Raw genomic sequence first — 19573 nt, forward strand, 5'->3', positions numbered from 1 at the left:
TTTAAGGTTAGAGGGAAAAGAATAAAAGGCATATGGAATGAACTGCCAGTGGAAGTGGTTGAAGCGGGTACATTAACAACATTTAAAAGGCATTTGGACAAATAGAGGGATAGGAAAGGGTTAGAGAGATATGGACCAAGTGAAGGGAAATGGGATTAGTGTGGGTGGTATTTTGGTCGGCATGGACCAGTTTGAGCCAAATGGCCTGTCTCCGTGCTGTAGGACTCTATAACTCTGCCCCCACCATTCTCTCTGCAAAGAGTTCCAAACACACTCAACACTTTTAGAGAAGATTTTTTTCCTCTTCTCAGTCTTAAATTGGTGCCTCTTTTCCCTCTGATCATAGACTCTCCCATGAAGGGAAACATCTCTCAGCATTCAATCTTTCAAGCCCATTAAGAATCATAGATATTTCAGTGAGATCGCATCTCATTTTTCTAAACTCCAGTGAGTAGAACATAAGCACATCGTGTGGATACAAGCCATTTGGCCCAACAAGTCCACGCCAACTCTCTGAAGAGCATCTTACCCAGACCCATTCCCCTACCCTATCTGTAACTGCATTTCCCATGGCTAACACACCTTAACCTGAACATCTCTGGATACTATGGGCAATTTATCATTGCCAATTGTTACAACGTGGAGGCTGAACCCCTCCGTTAATTAAAACCAAACACCCAAAAAAGCTCGTCTTGCATCGTAATCTGTTGAAATGTAAGTGACAGAGAACCCCTAAATTCCACTGTTTAAACCAAATATAACAATTTATTTTTCGAACTCTAATAGTGAACACTAAACAAAAACTATTCACAAAATCCAAGCCCACCTTTTCTTAACTACTCTGTACCCCAACCAAATCTTCCCACGCGATTCTGATGAAATCGTCCGACTCCCGGGAGTGGGATTGTGACAGAATGCTGTGCTTTGTGTTACACACAGAAACTGGTCCAGGAGATACAGGATTCCATCGCCAAGTCAAACCAAGTGGCCGGAGAGGTTGTTTCTGGGATCAGGACAGTCCGGAGTTTTGCCACCGAGAACGAGGAATCTGAATTGTTTGAGAAGAAGCTCCAGGAAACAAGCCAACTCAAGAACAAACGGGATTTTGTTACAGCGGTGTATTTCCTGTTCCGTAGGGTAAGTGGACACAACAATCTGACCCTTCCCTCACTGTGTACACAGTGACTGCTGCAGACAGTCAGGGTGTGACTGAACAAGGTCAGTAATCTCAGGGAAAGCACATCGTTTCCAGTGCCGCACATAGACAGTGAGGTTCTTCCCTGTCTCTGTCTCTCACTGGAGTACAGAGGGATAGTGCCGTGTCTCTCACTTTTCTCTCTCTGGGTCTGCGGGGGTGGGTATTATTGCATCTCTCACTCTGCCTGTGGTCTCATTCCTTCCCCTTGCTGTGTTTCTACAGCACATACAACTCGCGATGCAGCTGATCATGTTGTACACTGGACAGCACCTGATCCGGAACGGGCAGATGAGCAGTGGGGATCTTGTCGCATTCATCTTTTACCAGGGGGACTTCGGATCTTACGTCCGGGTAAGTGGGACCCTTTGAAGACTCTCAGTTCCCTGCTGGTCTGAGTTTGAGGAATGCAGAGTTCTCTGTACAGTTTATTTAGCTTTTACCTTCTCTCCGACTCCAAGCATTTCAGCATGGCCAGTAATCCATAGCTAGCCCATCCACTGATTACACACTCAGCTTCAATGTGAACTGGAAGAAAATGAATTTCACTGTGGCGGTATCTCAACTCTTTCTAATCACATCACTTCAAGCTACCATTCCAACCCTGGACATTCCTATCTGATCTCTCAATTCCTTGCCAGTCCCTGTACATTCCCACCCAATCTCTCCCTATTCCCATCCCTGTACATTCCCATCTAACCTCTCGATTCCTATCCAGTCCTTATATATTCCCAATTGAGTTCCCCACATTCTTATCCAATCCACCTATCGTACATTCCAATCCCTTTACATTTGAACCTCATCTCTAATACCTTTATTAAATAAGGAGACCAGTACTGTGCACAGTAGAACATAGAACTGGACACCACAGGAACGGGCCCTTCGGCCCATGTATGCAGTCTATTGCCTTCACTGTGCCTTTTCAGCCAGTTCCTGCATATTCCACTCTTAGTACCCATTCAGGCAAGACAGGAATATTCCATCATACTCCTGACTTGTGGATGGTGGAATGCCTTTGGGGAATCGGGAGGTGAGTTACTAGTTGCAGGATTCCCCTCTGATCTGCTCCTGTAACACTGGGTTTATGTGGTGAGTCCCGTTGAGTTTCTGGTTGATGGTGACGCCTAAGATATTGATGGGGCGGAGTTCAGGGATAATAACAACATTGAATGTCAAGGGGTGATGGTTAGATTCTCCCTTTCTGGACATCTTCTTTAGCCACAACTTGGTTGGCACAAGTCTTTGTGTGTGTTGTGTGTTTTATTTTCTCTTTTTGTTAAATAAATAAGTACAGAATTTAAACATCGTTAAAAGGAGACCAAAAGTTGAAGGTTTTCATCTTGCGTTCGTCAAACGAAACAGACTGAAACAAAGAGACACCGGTTTATATAGCACAAGAGGAGGGTGCTGATTGGTTATCCATCCTTTACCCGGAGATGCAGCAAGAGCAGTTAACTGTCACTCTTCATTCTCAGTCGAGGCAAGTGGATTCTGATTGGTCAGGCTGTTCTCTTGGGGATGCAGCGAGTTTGGCTGTCTCCATAGCCCCTTTTCTTTTGAAAAAAAATGTTCAGTGCGTGTACAAATTCATTTTGCCCACATAATCAGTGCCCGAAATGTTTGTTATTATGCTCGGGGCCAGAAGTGGTGGACAGAGGCTCCTTTCGTGAGGTTTCTTGGCTAGTGGTGATTTGCTTAGGGTGCCTATTATCATGCAGGACCATTTACACATCTCCCATCCCAGCAGTAACAGCACATCGTAAGCAAATGGCTCGAGCCTTATTCATGTAATTACCAATAAGACCTTGTAATGTGGGACTGTAGGAATCCAGTGTGATATTGATCAGAGCTCAATAAGAATTAAGGATCCATTGTCAGAATTCTCAACTAATATATTGAGAAAGGCAAGCTCATGGTAAATGTGGGCGCAAGATGGAGATTATGAAGTTACTTAAAGGAGCTTTTCAGGCTGTGAACTGAAATATCTAAATGTTAGCGAGTTTTGGGAAGATTTGTAGCTCAGGTTGAGGTTCTGGATGTAGGTTTGCTCACTGAGCTGGAAGGTTCATTTTCAGCTCCATATCTAAATGTGTCACTGACATATCGGAAATGTCCAAGGGCCAGAAGGTCAGTGATCTTTCTGTCAAAGAAGAGCTTCTTATGGAAAGCTATAAAGATGTTAGCATGTGCTGCACCTGAAGGGATCCCAGGAAATGCCATATCTCTGGGTTTACGTGGTGTGTATACTCATGCCTGTACAGACCATAAACTTTGTTTGCAACACACTCCCATGAGAAACTTATTTAAACTGAACTGGCAGCACAATTAAAGTTCTGCTTAATATGTGATAAATCTTTCTAAACACGTTCTTTCTGCTGGAGTTCCACAGGGATCAGTGCTTGGACCAGCCATTCACAAACATATCTTCATGTTTGATTTAGATGAGGAAACTCAATGTAATAGCTCCGATTTGCAGATAAGAAAAAGCTGGGTGGGAAGGGGAGCTTGTGAGGAGGGTGCAGAGATGTTTCAGTGTGATTTGGACAAGTTGAGTGAGTAAACGAAGACATGGCAAATGAAGCATAACAAGGATAAGTATGAAGTTATCCACTTTAATAGCAAGAATAGGAAGACATGTCATTGTCTGGACAGTGATCGATTCAGAAGGGGGAATGTGCAATGAAACCTGGGTGGCCTTGTACACCCAGTCACTGAAAGTAAGCATGCAGCTGCAGAAGAAGGTGAATAGTATGTTGTCATTCATAGCGAGAGGATCCAAGTACAGGAGCAGAGATGTCTTGATGCAAGTGTAGAGAGTCTTGGTGAGACCACACCTGGAGTACTGTGAGCAGTTTTGCTGTCCTTATCTGAAGAAGGATATTCTGGCTATGGAGCGAATGGAACAAAGATTTTCCAGATTGATTCTTGAGATGGCTGGATTGGTTAGGACTATATGCAATGCAATTTAGAAGATTAAGGGAGAGATCTCATAGAAAACTACAACATTCTGACAGGACCAGACGGGGTAAAAGCAGGATGGATGCTCTCGATGACCATGGAGTCCAGAACCAGGATTCCTACATTAAGGATACGGGGTCAGCCATTTCGGACTGAGATGAGGAGAAATGTCTTCACCCAGTGAGTGGGGAGCTTATGGAATTCTCTTCCACAGAAACTAGTTGAGGTCAAAACATTGAATGTTTCAAGATACAGTTAGACATAGTTCTTCAGCCTAAAGTGATCAAATGGTATGTGGATAAAGTGGGTACTGAGTTGGATGATCAGCTGTGATTATATATTGAATGGGCCAACAGGCTCAAAGGGCTGAATGGCATACTCCTGCTCGAATTTTGTATACTTCTAAATGTTGCATCAGTTCTAAATGAGTTCTCCACATACTTAGTGAAGGATTCCTTCAAGTTCAATAAGACGACACAATAAATTCTGTATTGGAAGCAATAGAATATACTTGTTCTCTCTTTTGACATTGCCAGCTTATTTACCAGCATACCCACTGCAAGATGCAATGTCACTAATTCCTGGGGTAGTGATTGTAATAAGGTCAGTCAGGTAGACCTCATAGAATACAAATTCCCTGATTAGGGCTGTTAATCAGGTCCAATCATGGAGCCCTGGCTGACAGATAAGAATAGGAGTGTTTCGCTGTTTGATCACACAGCATTGCCCTTTGAGGTGAAGGGCACTGTTTGTCACTGGCCACTTGGGTGTTTTCCTATCTTCCTGGTGATGGAAATTGAATAAAGATTCGTAGACCTTGTGTCTCTCACTGTGTCTCACACCTGCACACACACACACACACACACACCATGGGTGCTGGGGAAAAAATAAGCACTACCGCAATTAGTTGGGAGTGTGGGGGGTTTAAAATAAATAAATAAATAGAAGCGTCACTGACCACTTGAGTGAAAAAAAAATAAACAGGAGTGAAGGGCACTGCTTGTTACTGGCCACTCAGGTGTTTCTTTTCTTCCTGGTGGTGGAAATCGAATAAAGATTCGTGCACTTTGTGTGTCTCACTGTGTCTCACACACACACCATGGGTGCTGGGGGAAATAAATTCAAAAAATGAGTAGGAGTGTTGATTGAAACTGGGATTTGAGGTTTGTCCTCACTTCCCTCTAAACTGGTTGAATGGTCGGGTTTGGGGCCTGGCTTTGTTGCTCCTCTCCCTTGTAAAATTGCTGTTTCTTTGTATACAGCTGTTAACATTAACTGTTTTCTAAACTGTATTGTTTAATTTAAAAGAATAGGAGTGACAGGCATCCTATTCAGTCTGAGGGAGCTGGATCACTGTCAAGGACTCTTCACATCTCAGTAACAGGATACCAGCTACCAACTGGTCATAAGATACCAGCTTCTGTGGAGTTATTTCACATGGTAATCTAGATGGGCTCTAGTGGTTAGTAATGCTGCCTCACAGTGCCAGGGACCTGGGTTTGCTTCCAGCCTCTAGCAACTGTCTGTGTGGAGTTTGCACATTCTCCCGGTTTCCTCCCACAATCCAAAGATGTGCAGGTCGGGTGAATTGACCATGCGAAATTGCCTATAGTGTTCAGGGATGTAAGGTTAGGTGCATTAGTCAGGGGTAAATGTACAATAATAGAGTAGAGAAATGGGTCTGGGTGGGTCACTCTTCAGAGGGTTGGTGTGGACTTATTGGGCCAAATGGCCTGTTTCCCCACTGTAGGGATTCTATGCTTCTGTGCAGATGTACTACTGTTATATATAGGATTAGGGTGTCTGAATCTGTAAGCGTTGAATTCATGAAATTTACAACTCAGTTTCAATGACTACACCCATATAGACCATGGGACTGTGGGATATCTTGCAGGCCCAGCTCTTATTAATATCCTTGTTGGTTATCACTAGATAAAGATCTCTGACAGAAAGACGACTAACCTCCTCTTTTAACTTACAGCTTCAGCTTCATGTGTCCTTTTCATCCATTGCTGTGTGTCTGTGTGTTGTTGGTACATGCGCTGCTGTGTTTGGTCTGTCTTGGTGAGGACGAGCATGGACATTGTCAAGGTAAAGCTGTTCTAGAACATAGAACATAGAACATAGAACAATACAGCACAGAACAGGCCCTTCGGCCCACGATGTTGTGCCGAACTTCTATCCTAGATTAAGCACCCATCCATGTACCTATCCAAATGCCGCTTAAAGGTCGCCAATGAATCTGACTGTACCACTCCCACGGGCAGCGCATTCCATGCCCCCACCACTCTCTGGGTGAAGAACCCACCCCTGACATCTCCCCTATACCTTCCACCCTTCACCTTAAATTTATGTCCCCTTGTAACACTCGGTTGTACCCGGGGAAAAAGTTTCTGACTGTCTACTCTATCTATTCCTCTGATCATCTTATAAACCTCTATCAAGTCACCCCTCATCCTTCGCCGTTCCAACGAGAAAAGGCCGAGAACTCTCAACCTATCCTCGTACGACCTACTCTCCATTCCAGGCAACATCCTGGTAAATCTTCTCTGCACCCTCTCCAAAGCTTCCACATCTTTCCTAAAGTGAGGCGACCAGAACTGCACACAGTACTCCAAATGTGGCCTAACCAAAGTCCTGTACAGCTGCAACATCACCTCACGACTCTTGAATTCAATCCCTCTGCTAATGAACGATAATACTCCATAGGCCTTCTTACAAACTCTATCCACCTGAGTGGCAACCTTCAAAGATCTATGTACATAGACCCCAAGATCCCTCTGTTCCTCCACCTGACCAAGAACCCTACCATTAACCCTGTATTCCGCATTCTTATTTGTTCTTCCAAAATGGACAACTTCACACTTGGCAGGGTTGAACTCCATCTGCCACTCCTCAGCCCAGCTCTGCATCCTATCTAAGTCCCTCTGCAGCCGACAACAGCCCTCCTCACTGTCCACAACTCCACCTATCTTTGTATCATGTTCTCTGTCTGTTTGAACAGACCCTGGTTCGCATGTACTCGGAGATGACCCACTCATTGGGAGCAGCCAACAAAGTGTTTGAGTACCTGGATCGGAAGTCCAGTGTTCCCACGGACGGGAAGCTGGTAAAGGAGACTCTGAAAGGACATGTAGAATTGCAGAATGTGTCCTTCTCTTACCCAACCAGACCCGATGTTGAGGCCTTAAAGGTAAGATTATAATAGATCCATATGCAGTATCCACTGAGTTCAGTGATTATAATGTCATAGTGGATCCCAGTGTGATCAGGTACTGAAGGTAATATTGTAGTACATCTGAGATCTGAATCAGATACTAAAAACAATGTTCGAGTGGATATCAGTGAGATCAGAATTACAGAACTGTTATGTGACAGGAGCAAGCCATTCTCCCCATTATGCTTGCACTGATTCTGTTACTATTACCGATACATATGGTAATGTAATATTGGAGTAGATCTCAGTGAGATCTTCAATCAGGTACCGATGGTTATGTTTCAGTAGATTTCAGAGACATCCTAAATCAGAAGCTGAACATATTAAGACCATAAGATGTAGGAGCTGAAATTCATTCAGTCTATTGAGTCTGCTCTGCTATTCGTTGTGATCGTGACTGACCTAATAATTCACAACTCCATTTTCTCCCCCCCTGCCCCTGCCCAAGCCCTTGATGCCCCTCCTGATTAACAATCTGTCTATCTCAGCCTTGAACGCATTTAATGACCCATCTGTGACAGCCCTCTGCAGCAAAGAATTCAACAGATTCACTACCCTCTTAGAAAGAAAATTCCTCCTCCTCTCTGAGTTGTGTGGTTTATAATTCTGCGATAATACTCTCAGCTCTTCAGTTCCCCTGCAAGGGGAAACAACCTCTTTTATGTTATTGTATTCTGATCTCTTTGAAATAAAGACCAACATTGTCCTATTATCCTCTGAACTTGGTTACTCATCTTTGATACAAGAGGACACTTAAATCCCACTGTGCTGCAGCTTTCTGCAGTTTTTCTCCAATTAAATACGATTCAGCTCCTCTATTTCTGCCAAAGAGCATAACCTCACATTTCCCCACATTGTGGCTTTCTCCAAGCTCCAGATTCTTTTCCAGCAGAGAGAAAGAGAGATACACAGAACCTGCTCCTTCAGAGAGGGAGAGACCACCTTCTCTCTCTGTTGGAAACATGCAAACACTTCATCTGCACATGCTGATTAGAATCGTAGAGACATACAACAGTACAGCACAGTACAGCTCCTTCAGCCCTCAATGTTGTGCTGGTCTTTTATCCTACTCCAAGATCAGACTAAACTCTATACCCTTCATTGTACTATCTTCCATGTCCCTATCCATGAGTCGTTTAAATGTCCCTAATGTACCTGACTCTACTGGCAGTGCATTCCATGCACCCACCACTCTCTGTATAAAGAACCTACCTCTGACATCTCCCCTAAACCTTCCTCCAATCACCTTCAAATTATGTGCCCTCGTGATAGCCATTTCCACCCTGGGAATATGTCTCTGACTATCCACTCTATGCCTCTCCACATCTTGTACACCTCCAACAAGTAACCACTCATCCTTTTCTGTTCCACTGAGAAAAGCCCCAGTTCCCTCAACCTTTCTGCATAAAGACATGCCCTCCAGTCCGGGCAGCATCCTGGTAAATCTCCTCTGCACCCTTTCTAAAGCTTCCACATTTTTCCTATAATGAGGTGACCAGAGCTGAACACAATATATTCCAATTGTGGTCTAATCAATGCTTTATACAGCTGCAGCATAACCTCACAGCTCTTAAACTCAATATCCCTGCTAATGAAAGCCAAAACAACATATGCCTTCTGAACAACCCTCTCAACTTGGGTGGCAATTTTGAGGGATCTATTGTGGGACTATCATATGTTGATAGATTGGAGCGACTGGGCTTGTATACCCTTGAGTTTAGAAGACTGAGAGAGGATCTGATTGAGACATATAAGATTATTAAAGGATTGGACAACTCTGGAGGCAGGAAACATGTTTCCGCTGATGGGTGAGTGCCGAACCAGAGGGCACAGCTTAAAAATAAGGGGTAGGCCATTTAGGACAGAGATGAGGAGAAACTTCTTCACCCAGAGAGTGGGGGGTGTATGGAATGCTTTGCCCCAGAAGGTGATGGAGGCCCAGTCTCTGGATACTTTCAAGAAAGAGTTGGATAGAGCTCTTAAGGATAGTGGAATCAAGGGTTATGGGGATAAGGCAGGAACAGGATACTGATTGAGGATGATCAGCCACGATCATAATGAATGGTGGTGCTGGCTCGAAGGGCAGAATGGCCTACCCCTGCACCTATTGTCTATTGACATGATCCCAGAATCCCTCTGTTCCTACACACTTCAAGACTCCTGTCTTTAACCCTGTATTCTGCATTCAAATGTGACCTTCCAAAGTGAATCACTTCACACTTTTCCAGGTTTGAACTTCAGCTGCCACTTCTCAGCCCAGTTCTGCATTCTGTCGATGTCCCTTTGCAACCTACAACCTCCACCAACCTTCATGTCGTTGGCAAGCTTGCAAACCCACCCTTCCAGTTCCTCATCCAGGTCATTTATAAAAATCACAAAGAATAGAGGTCCCAGAACCAATCCCTGCAGAACACCACTGGTCACAGAGCTCCAGGCTGAATACTTTCCCTCTACCACCACCCTCTGTCTTCCATGGGCCAGCTAATTCTGTATCCAGACAGACAGGTTTCCCTGTATCCCATGCCTCTTTCCTTTCTGAATTACCCTACCATGGGGAACCTTATCAAATGCCTTGCTAAAATCCATGTACACCACATCCACTGCTCTACCTTCATCAATGTGTTTTGTCACATCCTCAAAGAATTCAGTAAGGTTCGTGAGGCATGACCTGTCCCTCACAAAGCCATGCTGACTATCACTAATCAAACTATGTTTTTTCAAGTAATCATAAGTCCTGTCTCTCCGAATTCTCTCCAATAATTTGCCCACCACAGACGTAAAACTAACTGCTCTACAATTCCTAGGATTCCTGATGAAGGGCTTTTGCCTGAAACGTCGTTTTCGCTGCTCCTTGGATGCTGCCTGAACTGCTGTGCTCTTCCAGCACCACTAATCCAGAATCTGGTTTCCAGCATCTGCAGTCATTGTTTTTACCAAATTCCTAGGATTATCCTATTTCCTTTCTTCAACAAGGCAATAATGAAGACACAAAAATCATTGCTAAAGGTGCAGCAATCTCTTCCCTTGCTTCCTGTACTTTCCTAGGGTATATCCCTTCTGGCCCTGTGAATGTATCTATCCTTTGATTTTTCTAAATTTTCAGTATATCCTCCTTCCTAACACCAACCTGTTCTAGCATATCAGCCTGTTTCATGCTGTCCTCCGAAACATCAAGGTCCCTCTCAGTAGTGAATACTGAAGCAAAGTATTCATTAAGGACCTCCCTTACCTCCTCCGACTCCAGGTGCAATTCCCCTCCACTATTCCTGATTGGCCATCCTCTTGTTTCTGACATAAGTGTAAAATGCCTTAGGGTTTTCCTTAATCCTACCCACTCAGGCTTTTTCATGCCCCCTTCTCACTCTCCTAAGTCCATTCTTCAGTTCCTTCCTGTTTGCCTAGTTACCCTCTAAAGCCCTGTCTGATCCTTGCCTCCTCAACCTGAAGTAAACTTCCTTCTTCCTCTTGACTAGATGTTCCACATGTCAACCAAGGTTCCTTCACCCTACCATCCTTTCCTTGCCTCAGTGGGGCAAACCTGTCCAGCAGCATCAGCAAGTGCTTCCTAAACAACCTCCACATTTCTGTTGTGCATTTCCCTGAGAATGTCTGATCCCAATTTAGATGCCCCAGTTCCTGCTTAATAACATTATAATTCCCCTTTCCCCCCAATTAAATACTTTCCCATACCCTCTGCTCCTGTCCCTCACCATGAGTACAGTAAAGGTCAGGGACTTGTGATCACTATCACCAAAATGCTCTCCCACTGAGACATCTGACACCTTGCCTGGTTCATTGCCAAGTCCAGTATCCAATATGGCCCCCTTCCAGTTGGCCTATTACGTTAGGAATCCTTCCTGGGCACACCTGACAAAAACGGCTCCATCCAAACTATTTGCACCAAGGAGGTTCCAGTCAATATTTGGGAAGTTAAAGTCAGCCACGACAACAACCCTGTTACTTCTGCACCTTTCCAAAATCTGCCTCCCAATCTGCTCCTCCATCTCTCTGTTACTATTGGGGGGTTGTAGAAAACTCCCAATAACGTGACTGCTCCTTTCCTGTTTCTGACTTCCACTCAAACTATCTCAGTAGACAAACCCTTTCTGTAGCTGTGATATTATCCCTGATTAACGATGCCACTCCCCCACCTCTTTCACCTCCTGCCCTATTCCTTTTGAAACATCTAAACCCTGGAACATCCATCAACCATTCCTGCCCTTGTGATAGCCAAGTCTCTGGAATGGCCACAATGTCATAGTTCCAAGTACTGATTCATGCTCTGAGTTAGTCACCCTTATTCCTGATACCTCTTGCATTAAAATAGACCCTCTTCAACCCATCAGACTGACTGCACCTTTGCCCTATCAAGTGCCTATCCCACCTCAAAAACTCTGCACGCTGTATCTGGCTGTTCAGTACCTTCCTAAAGGGTGGCACAGTGGCTGAGTGGTTAGCACTGTTGCCTCGCAGTGCCAGGGACTGTCTGTGTGGAGTTTGTGCATTCTCCCCGTGTCTGCGTGGGTTTGCTCCGGTTTCCTCCCACAGTCCAAAGATGTGCAGGTTAGGTGAATTGGCCATGCTAAATTGCCCATCGTGTTCAGGGATATATACACATGCACCCCACTCCCCTCCCCCCGCCAAACTAGTTTAAACCCTCCTGATGAGTTGTAGCAAACGTCTCACCCAGGATGTTCTCTCTTAGAGTCTCATATGTCTTGTCCATTTTTAAGGCCCGCACCCATCCATCAAAAGTGCTCTATTTATCTCTTTCAAACTTAATGTAAATCTGACCTGGTTGCTACTTTATTTCTGGACTGCTGTCTATGCACTTCTGGTCCCAATTCATAGAAATGTACAGCATGCAAACACACTCTTCAGTCCGACACATCCATGCCGACCAGACATCCTAAATTAATCTTGTCCCATTTGCTAGCATCTGGTCCATATCCTTCTAAATCCTTCCTATTCATATTCCCATCCAGATTCCTTTTACATATTGTAATTGTACCAGCCTCCACCACTTCCTCTGGCAGCTCATTCCATACACGTACCACCCTCTGTGTGAAAAAGTTGCCCCTTAGGTCTCTTTTATATCTTTCCCCTCTCACCCTAAATCTATGCCCTGCAGTTCTGGACTCCCCCACCCCAGGGAATAGACGTTGTCTGTTTAGCTGATCCATGCCCCTCATGATTTTATAAAACCTTGTAAGGTCACCCCTCAGCCTCCGACACTCCAGGGAAAACAGCCCCAGCCTGTTCAGCCTCTCCCTGTAGCTCAAATCCTCCAACCCTGTCAACATCCTTGTAAATCTTTTCTGAACCTTCAAATTTCACAATATCTTTCCGATAGGAAGGAGACCAGAATTGAACGCAATATTCCAACAGTGGCCTAACCAATGTCCTGTGCAGCCACAACATGACCTCCCAACTCCTGTACTCAATACTCTGACCAATAAAGGAAAGCATTCCAAATGCTGCCTTCACTATCCTATCTACCTGCGACTTCATTTTCAAGGAGCTGTGAACCTGCACTCCAAGGTCTTTGTTCAGCAACACTCCCAAGGACCTTACCATGAAGTGTATAAGTCCTGCCCTGAATTGCCTTTCCAAAATACGGCACTTCACATTTAAACTAAATTAAATTGCATCTGCCACTCCTTGGCCTATCGGCCCATCTGATCTGTATTAATCAGAGGTAAGCTTCTTCGCTGTTCACCACTCCTCAAATTTTGGTGTCATCTGCAAACTTACTAACTATACCTCCTACGTTCACATCCAAATCATTTATATAAATTACAAAAAGCAGTGGACCCAGCACCGATCCTTGTGGCACACGACTGGTCACAGGCCTCCAGTCTGAAACAAACTTGATTATGTCTGACATCAACAATTGTTCACAATTGCACAAACCAATCAGCAAAAAGAGGCCATTCAGCCCCTCATACCAGCCCATTCTTTCTATAAAATGGTGGTCAGTCTGTCCCTGGACTCATCTCATCTGTTTTGCTGCCTCTGATATCTATTTATCTATCCAAACATCTTAAATTACTTCGAGTGATCCAACCTGTATAATTCTCCCGGGTAGAGAAATCCAGACATTCTCTGCTCCTCGGGAGAAGAAATTCCTTTTGCATATTAGCTTTGAATGATGGTCTCTTATTCTGTAACAACGACCCCTAATTTGAGGTTCTCCCACTAGTGGAAACATCTTCTCAACATCTCCCCAGAATCATCATTTCAATAAAATCACTCTCATTCATCTAAACGCTAATGAATAATGGCCGAACTTGATTAACCATTCTAGATAAGTCAAGAATCAGCTCATGAATTTCTTTTTTAACTGTTTCCAAACCCAGTCAGTCCTTTCGTAAATACAGGGATCAAAACTATATGTACAGAGACATCTGGGTGTTCAGGTCCATTGTTCCTTGAAGGTGGCAACGCAGGCAGATACAGTGGTCAAGAACGCATATGGAATGCTTTCCTTCATCGGACGGGGTATTGAGTACAAGGGTTGGCCTTCCTGAAGAAGGGCTCATGCCCGAAACGTCGATTCTCCTGTTCCTTGGATGCTGCCTGACCTGCTGCGCTTTTCCAGCAACACATTTTCAGCTCTGATCTCCAGCATCTGCAGTCCTCACTTTCTCCTAGTACAAGAGTTGGCAGGTCATATTACAGTTGCATAGGACTTTGGTTTGGCCCCATTTGGGATACTGTGTACAGTTCTGGTCCCCACATTACCAGAAGGATGTGGATGCTTTGGAGAGGGTGCAGAGGAGGTTCACCAGGATGGACGGCACCAGCTACGAAGAGAGGTGGAGCAAATTAGGATTATTTTCATTAGAAAGCTGGAGGTTGAGGTCTACAAAATCATGAGAGGTATAGGCAGGGTGGAGAGCAAGAAGATTTTCCCAGAGTAGGGTCTCAATTACGAGGGGTCAAGAGTTCAAAGTGAGAGGGGAAATGTTTAGAAGAAATGTGTGTGGAAAGGTCTTCATGCAGGGGGTGGTGGGTGCCTGGACTGTGGAGGTGGTAGAGGTGGGCACGGCAGCATCATTTAAGATGTATCTAGACAGATACATGAATGAGAACGGAGCAGAGAGATACAGACCCTTTGAAAATAGGCGACAGGTTTAGGGAGAGGATCTGGATCAGCGCAGGCCTGAAGTGCCGAAGGGCCTGTTCCTGTTCTGTAATTTTATTTGTTCTGTACACCATACTCCAGGTATGGCCTCACCAGTATCCTATGCAGTTGTAAACAAGACTTCTCTGTTTTTACACTCCTCAGTAATAAATCCCTGTATTTCATGTACCTGCTTCATGTACTGCACCTATGTGCTAGCTTATAGAGTCATAGAAGTTATAGAACATTACAGCGCAGTACAGACCCTTTGGCCTTCGATAATGCGCTGACCTGTGAATTTAACTTAATAATGTCCATCTAACCTACACCATTCCATTATTATCCATATGTGTGTCCAATGCCCATTTAAATGCCCTTAACCTCGGCAAGTCTACTACTGTTGCAGGCAGGCCATTCCACACTCCTACTACTCTCTGACTAAAGGGACTACCCCTAATATCTGTCCTAAATCTATCACTCCTCAATTTAAAGCTATGTCCTCTCGTGTTATCCTGCACCATCCAAGGAATTTGGATGAACTGGCTCCCCTTCTTTATTCACCTATCCTCTTAACTGGTCGCAACAATGTTTATTAAAAAGGTTCCCTGGAGAATGCCTTCCTCCCACTTTCAAACAAACTTTTATGTTTGAAAAAAGCCAATTTGACTAGGTATTTATTAGTTCTTGAAACCCAAGAAAATGTAGAAATGTAACATACAGGCACACAAATTAGCAACAAAGTGAGTCCAAGAAAAAGTGCGGAGATATATGGATCAGTCTGTGGGCTGTTGAACAGTGGGCAATGAATGTAACAGCCATTACATTGGGTGATACAGTAGGGCCTACATTGGTAGTAGAGCAGTCAATTTTGAAATTCTTCTCTTAGCAACTTAACTGTCCTGTTTCCTTTCAGCAGTGATTAACTTTCAGCATTCAGAGTTATGACATGTCTTTTATGTCTAATATCAAAAAGCATGGCACTAAAAAAGCACAGGAGGTCGAGCAGCATCTGAGGAGAAGGAGATTCAACATCGATTCTCCTGCTCCTTGGATGCCACCCAACCAGCTGTACTTTTCCAGCGCCGCACTTTTCGACTTAGATTTCCCAGCATCTGCAGTCCTCACTTTCTCTCAGTTTTATGTCTAACGGCAGACCTCAAGCTGTGACTTTCACAGCACACACATGAGCACACTGATGCACTAATGCACACCAGATTATGCCTGCATTTGGTGGATATTTGTTTATTCCTGGAAGGGTAAACCTCAAACATTTAGGCAGGAGATGACTTTCTCCTGAGCTGGGATTTGGAGCCAGCCACTTGCTAATTCTTCTCAAGTCTCCCTTTTGACATTTCTGTGATACGTGATAGGTATGATGATCCATGGGTTCATACAAATATCGATCAGATAGCCAGTGAATTTGCATCTACAGCCATCTTTTGCCTGTATGCCCTCTTGTTTTAAAAAAAAACTCATTGGAATTAATAGTTCATTAATAATCTGGTTTCTGACACCATGATACAAGTAAACCTGTTCTCTCCCAGTGACAGACCAGGATGTGTGTGTCCTGTCTTGCACTGTGCTGACCTGCTCCTTCTCCCTGTCCTGTTTCTTTACAGAACGTCTCCTTTGAGCTGAAGTGTGGTGAGATCACGGCCCTGGTGGGACCCTCCGGTGGGGGCAAGACGACGTGTGTGAACCTGCTCGAGAGGTTTTATCAACCTCAGACCGGACAGATCCTGCTGGATAGCAGACCCATTGAGGAATATGAACATAAATATTACCACAACAAGGTGAGGAGCAGCAGGGAATATACCCCCTCTCACTGGGGGCTGGGGTGGGGGGGTGGTCATATACCACCTAGAGACAAGGAGGTCATGTCATATACATCCAGGGGCAGGGAGATTGTGTCAAAAAGACAGAGATATTGAGAAAGCGTTATATATCCCCAGGGACACTGATTGTGATTGATACACAGTGTCACTGATTGAATGTAATGCATAAGTTATGAACAGAATAAGGAGCTGCTGAGCAGCAGTCCCACTAACAAACAGGGGACATTATTATGGATAATACCTCAGGGTCTGGCATTCATTCCATCACCTTATACTCACATACTCTCTGCAAGTGCCATCCCCTCCATCTCAGTTCCCAGCTTTCTGTCCTTCAGGAGGAAGTCTTTCAGCCTGTTCACCACAAAATAGATCTCATCTGATCCACATCTCCTCTAAATCTACCCAATTTGGTTCCATTGCCCTTGGCACGACTGACAAACAAAAGTCTCCAACCTCAGTCTTTATATTTGAACTAACTTCCATCCTGAGCAACCTTTTGGGACAGGGAAAAGCGTCTACATTTGGATTGAATTATGCCCATTGCCCATCACCCTCTGATCATTGACTAACCTGAGTGGCCAATGTAATTTATCCCCATTTCTTTGAGCAAGACCGTCGCTGACTGTGGACTGACCACCCTCCCTCTCACCTCCTTCTGTCAGATTATGCCTGTTATAATGGGAAGAACTTCAGGTTTTCTCACTACAGTCTAAAACCTGTAGACCCACCCTCCTGGGCTGTTCCCTTGGTGAATCATTCAGACGAGGTGTAAATCATCTGGTTGCTGTGGTGGCTGTGTGAATACCCAGGGCATCTTTCTGAAGGAAATCAGGGGAGTTAACCCGGCGAGCATTTACCCTCCAATGTTCTCCCCTGCAAAACAAGGCTGGCATTTACTGTAATACAGCTCTCCAACACAGGGAAAGGTTCTTCAGCCCATAATGTCTGCATTGGTCAAGGACAGCCACCAAACTACTCTAATCTCATTGGTCCTGAAGAAAGGCTTATGCCCAAAACGTCGATTCTCCTTCTCCTTTGATGCTGCCCGACCTGCTGCGCTTTTCCAGCAACACATTTTTAAGCCCATTAGTCCACAGCCTTATATGATTACGCATCACAAGTGCCCATCTAACTCCTTGTTTAATGGGATGAGGATTTCTTCCTTTACCCAGCCTGACAGGCAGTGAGTTCCAGGCTCCATGAAGGTAAAAAGGTTTCCCCTCAAAGTGCCCTCGAAACCTTCCAGCTTAAATCTGTGTTCCTGATCATTGATCCCTCTACAAAGAGAACATTTCTTCCCCTCTATCCTATCTATGCTCCTGAAAATTGTATAAATCTCAAGTCAAATCCCCTCTGCTTTAAGAAAACAATCCCAGTATGTCCCATCTCTCTCTTGGTGCTGAAACTCTGCAGCCCAGACAACTTGCTGGTAAGTCTCCAGCGCAGTCTCTCCAGTGTTAAAAAGAGGATTCCAGAACTGCACACAGTACTCTCGCTGTGACCTCCCCAGTGATTTATACAGTTCCAGCATCATCTCTCTGCACTTAAAGCCAATAACTCAGTACGTCCTTGTCAAGATGTGTGATGCTTTGAACTGTGTCGAATGATGTTCCTTCATTGCCCACTCTCAGTCTGTTGGTGAGCACTGAGTACAGGTCTCACTATCCTGCCTGGTCCTCTCACACCGACAGTATTCTTCAACCACACTGGAGTCTGGTCTCTCTCCTGGTGATTCTGAACAAAACTCTTGTGTTTTTGCTCCTCAGTTGGGTGTCGTGGGACAGGAGCCTGTGCTGTTTGCACTCTCTGTCAGGGACAATATCTGCTATGGCCTCCAGAACGTTCCGATGTCATCGGTGACTGCAGCAGCTCAGAAAGCCAATGCCCATGAATTCATCGAGGGACTGGAGCATGGCTACAGCACAGGTACCATCAGAAACCATACTCGAAACCCAGCGAGACTGGGAGTGAGGGCAGGATGATCAGGAGGGACTGTGTAATTGAGTATGACAGTGAGGGACTCTGTTATCGAGGGTGAGTGTCACTGAGTGTGATATTGAGGGCCTCCAATTCTTGAGGGTGAGCGACGGTAATTGAGTGTGATAGTGAGAGACTCTGTTACCAAGGGTGGGTGACTATCTGGGCTTTGAGTGTTTGGGGGTTACTCCCACTGATCTCTGTGGAAGGCTACACCAGTGGGGAGCTCACTTCCATCTCCGAGAGAAGCCACATTAGGAGCTGCTCAAGTCACTGAGCTGCCCCCACTGTATGGAGAAGGGGAAAGGGATCAATACGATGTGAGCATCACTGAAATATTCCACTCTCCTGTTCAGATGTCGGAGAGGCAGGAGGACAGCTTTCTGGTGGAGAGAAACAGAGAATAGCCATTGCTCGAGCTCTCATCCGACAACCTCAAATCCTCATCCTCGACGAAGCAACCAGCTCCCTCGATGTGGATAGTGAGCACACGGTGAGTGAGCGGCCTCAGGTTTCACAGAAAGTCTTATTACAGAGCATTATTACACTGTGTTAGGGTGTGGATTGATAGGGTTTATTACCGGTGTAACAGAGCGTTATTACACTGTGTTAGGGTGTAGATTGATAGGGTTTATTACTGGTGTAACAGAGCGTTATTACACTGTGTTAGGATGTCGATTGACAGGGTTGATTACTCTGTGTTAGGGTGTAGATTGACATGGACATAGAATTCCTACAGTGTGTAAACAGACCCTTTGACCCAACAGTTCACACCAACCCTCCAAAGAGTATCCCACACCCATTCCCCTACCCAATTACTCTACATTTCCCATGACTAATGCACTTAACCTACACATCCCTATGGGCAATGTCGCGTGGCCAATTCACCTAACATTTCACGTTATTGGACTGTGGGAGGAAGCTGGAGCACACGGAGGAAACCCTCGCAGACACGGGGAGAATGTGGAATCTCCACACAGACTATCGCCCGAGGTTGTTATCGAACCTGGGTCACTGGCACTGTGAGTCACTGGTGTTGACCATTGAGCCACTGTGCAAGTGTAACAGATTTCATGGAATGATGGAATTGTTATAGTTCAGAAGGAGTCCATTCAGCCCATTTTGCCTGCAATGATTCTAAGAATATGAACTTTGGTCCGATCTCCAGCCTTTTCCCTGTACATTGTATCTATTCATATAATCATTCAATGTCCTTTTGAATATCTCACCTGAATCTACCTCCACTGTATTTCCTGCAGTCTGTT

At 44.8% G+C, this 19573-nt stretch overlaps 1 protein-coding gene across 1 annotated transcript in view; it reads left to right on the plus strand.

Moving 5' to 3' along the window:
• LOC140455508 (antigen peptide transporter 2-like) overlaps positions 1-19573 on the plus strand; it is a 39179-nt gene that overhangs the window by 15582 nt on the left and 4024 nt on the right. The window contains exons 5-10 of the mRNA XM_072550452.1: positions 940-1137; positions 1421-1549; positions 7158-7346; positions 16116-16289; positions 18098-18257; positions 18665-18801. Of these exons, the coding sequence (XP_072406553.1) occupies positions 940-1137; positions 1421-1549; positions 7158-7346; positions 16116-16289; positions 18098-18257; positions 18665-18801 (987 nt within the window). The remainder of the gene's footprint in view (positions 1-939; positions 1138-1420; positions 1550-7157; positions 7347-16115; positions 16290-18097; positions 18258-18664; positions 18802-19573) is intronic.

Source organism: Chiloscyllium punctatum, chromosome 30, assembly GCF_047496795.1.
Source record: "Chiloscyllium punctatum isolate Juve2018m chromosome 30, sChiPun1.3, whole genome shotgun sequence".
Taxonomy (NCBI): Eukaryota; Metazoa; Chordata; class Chondrichthyes; order Orectolobiformes; family Hemiscylliidae; genus Chiloscyllium; species Chiloscyllium punctatum.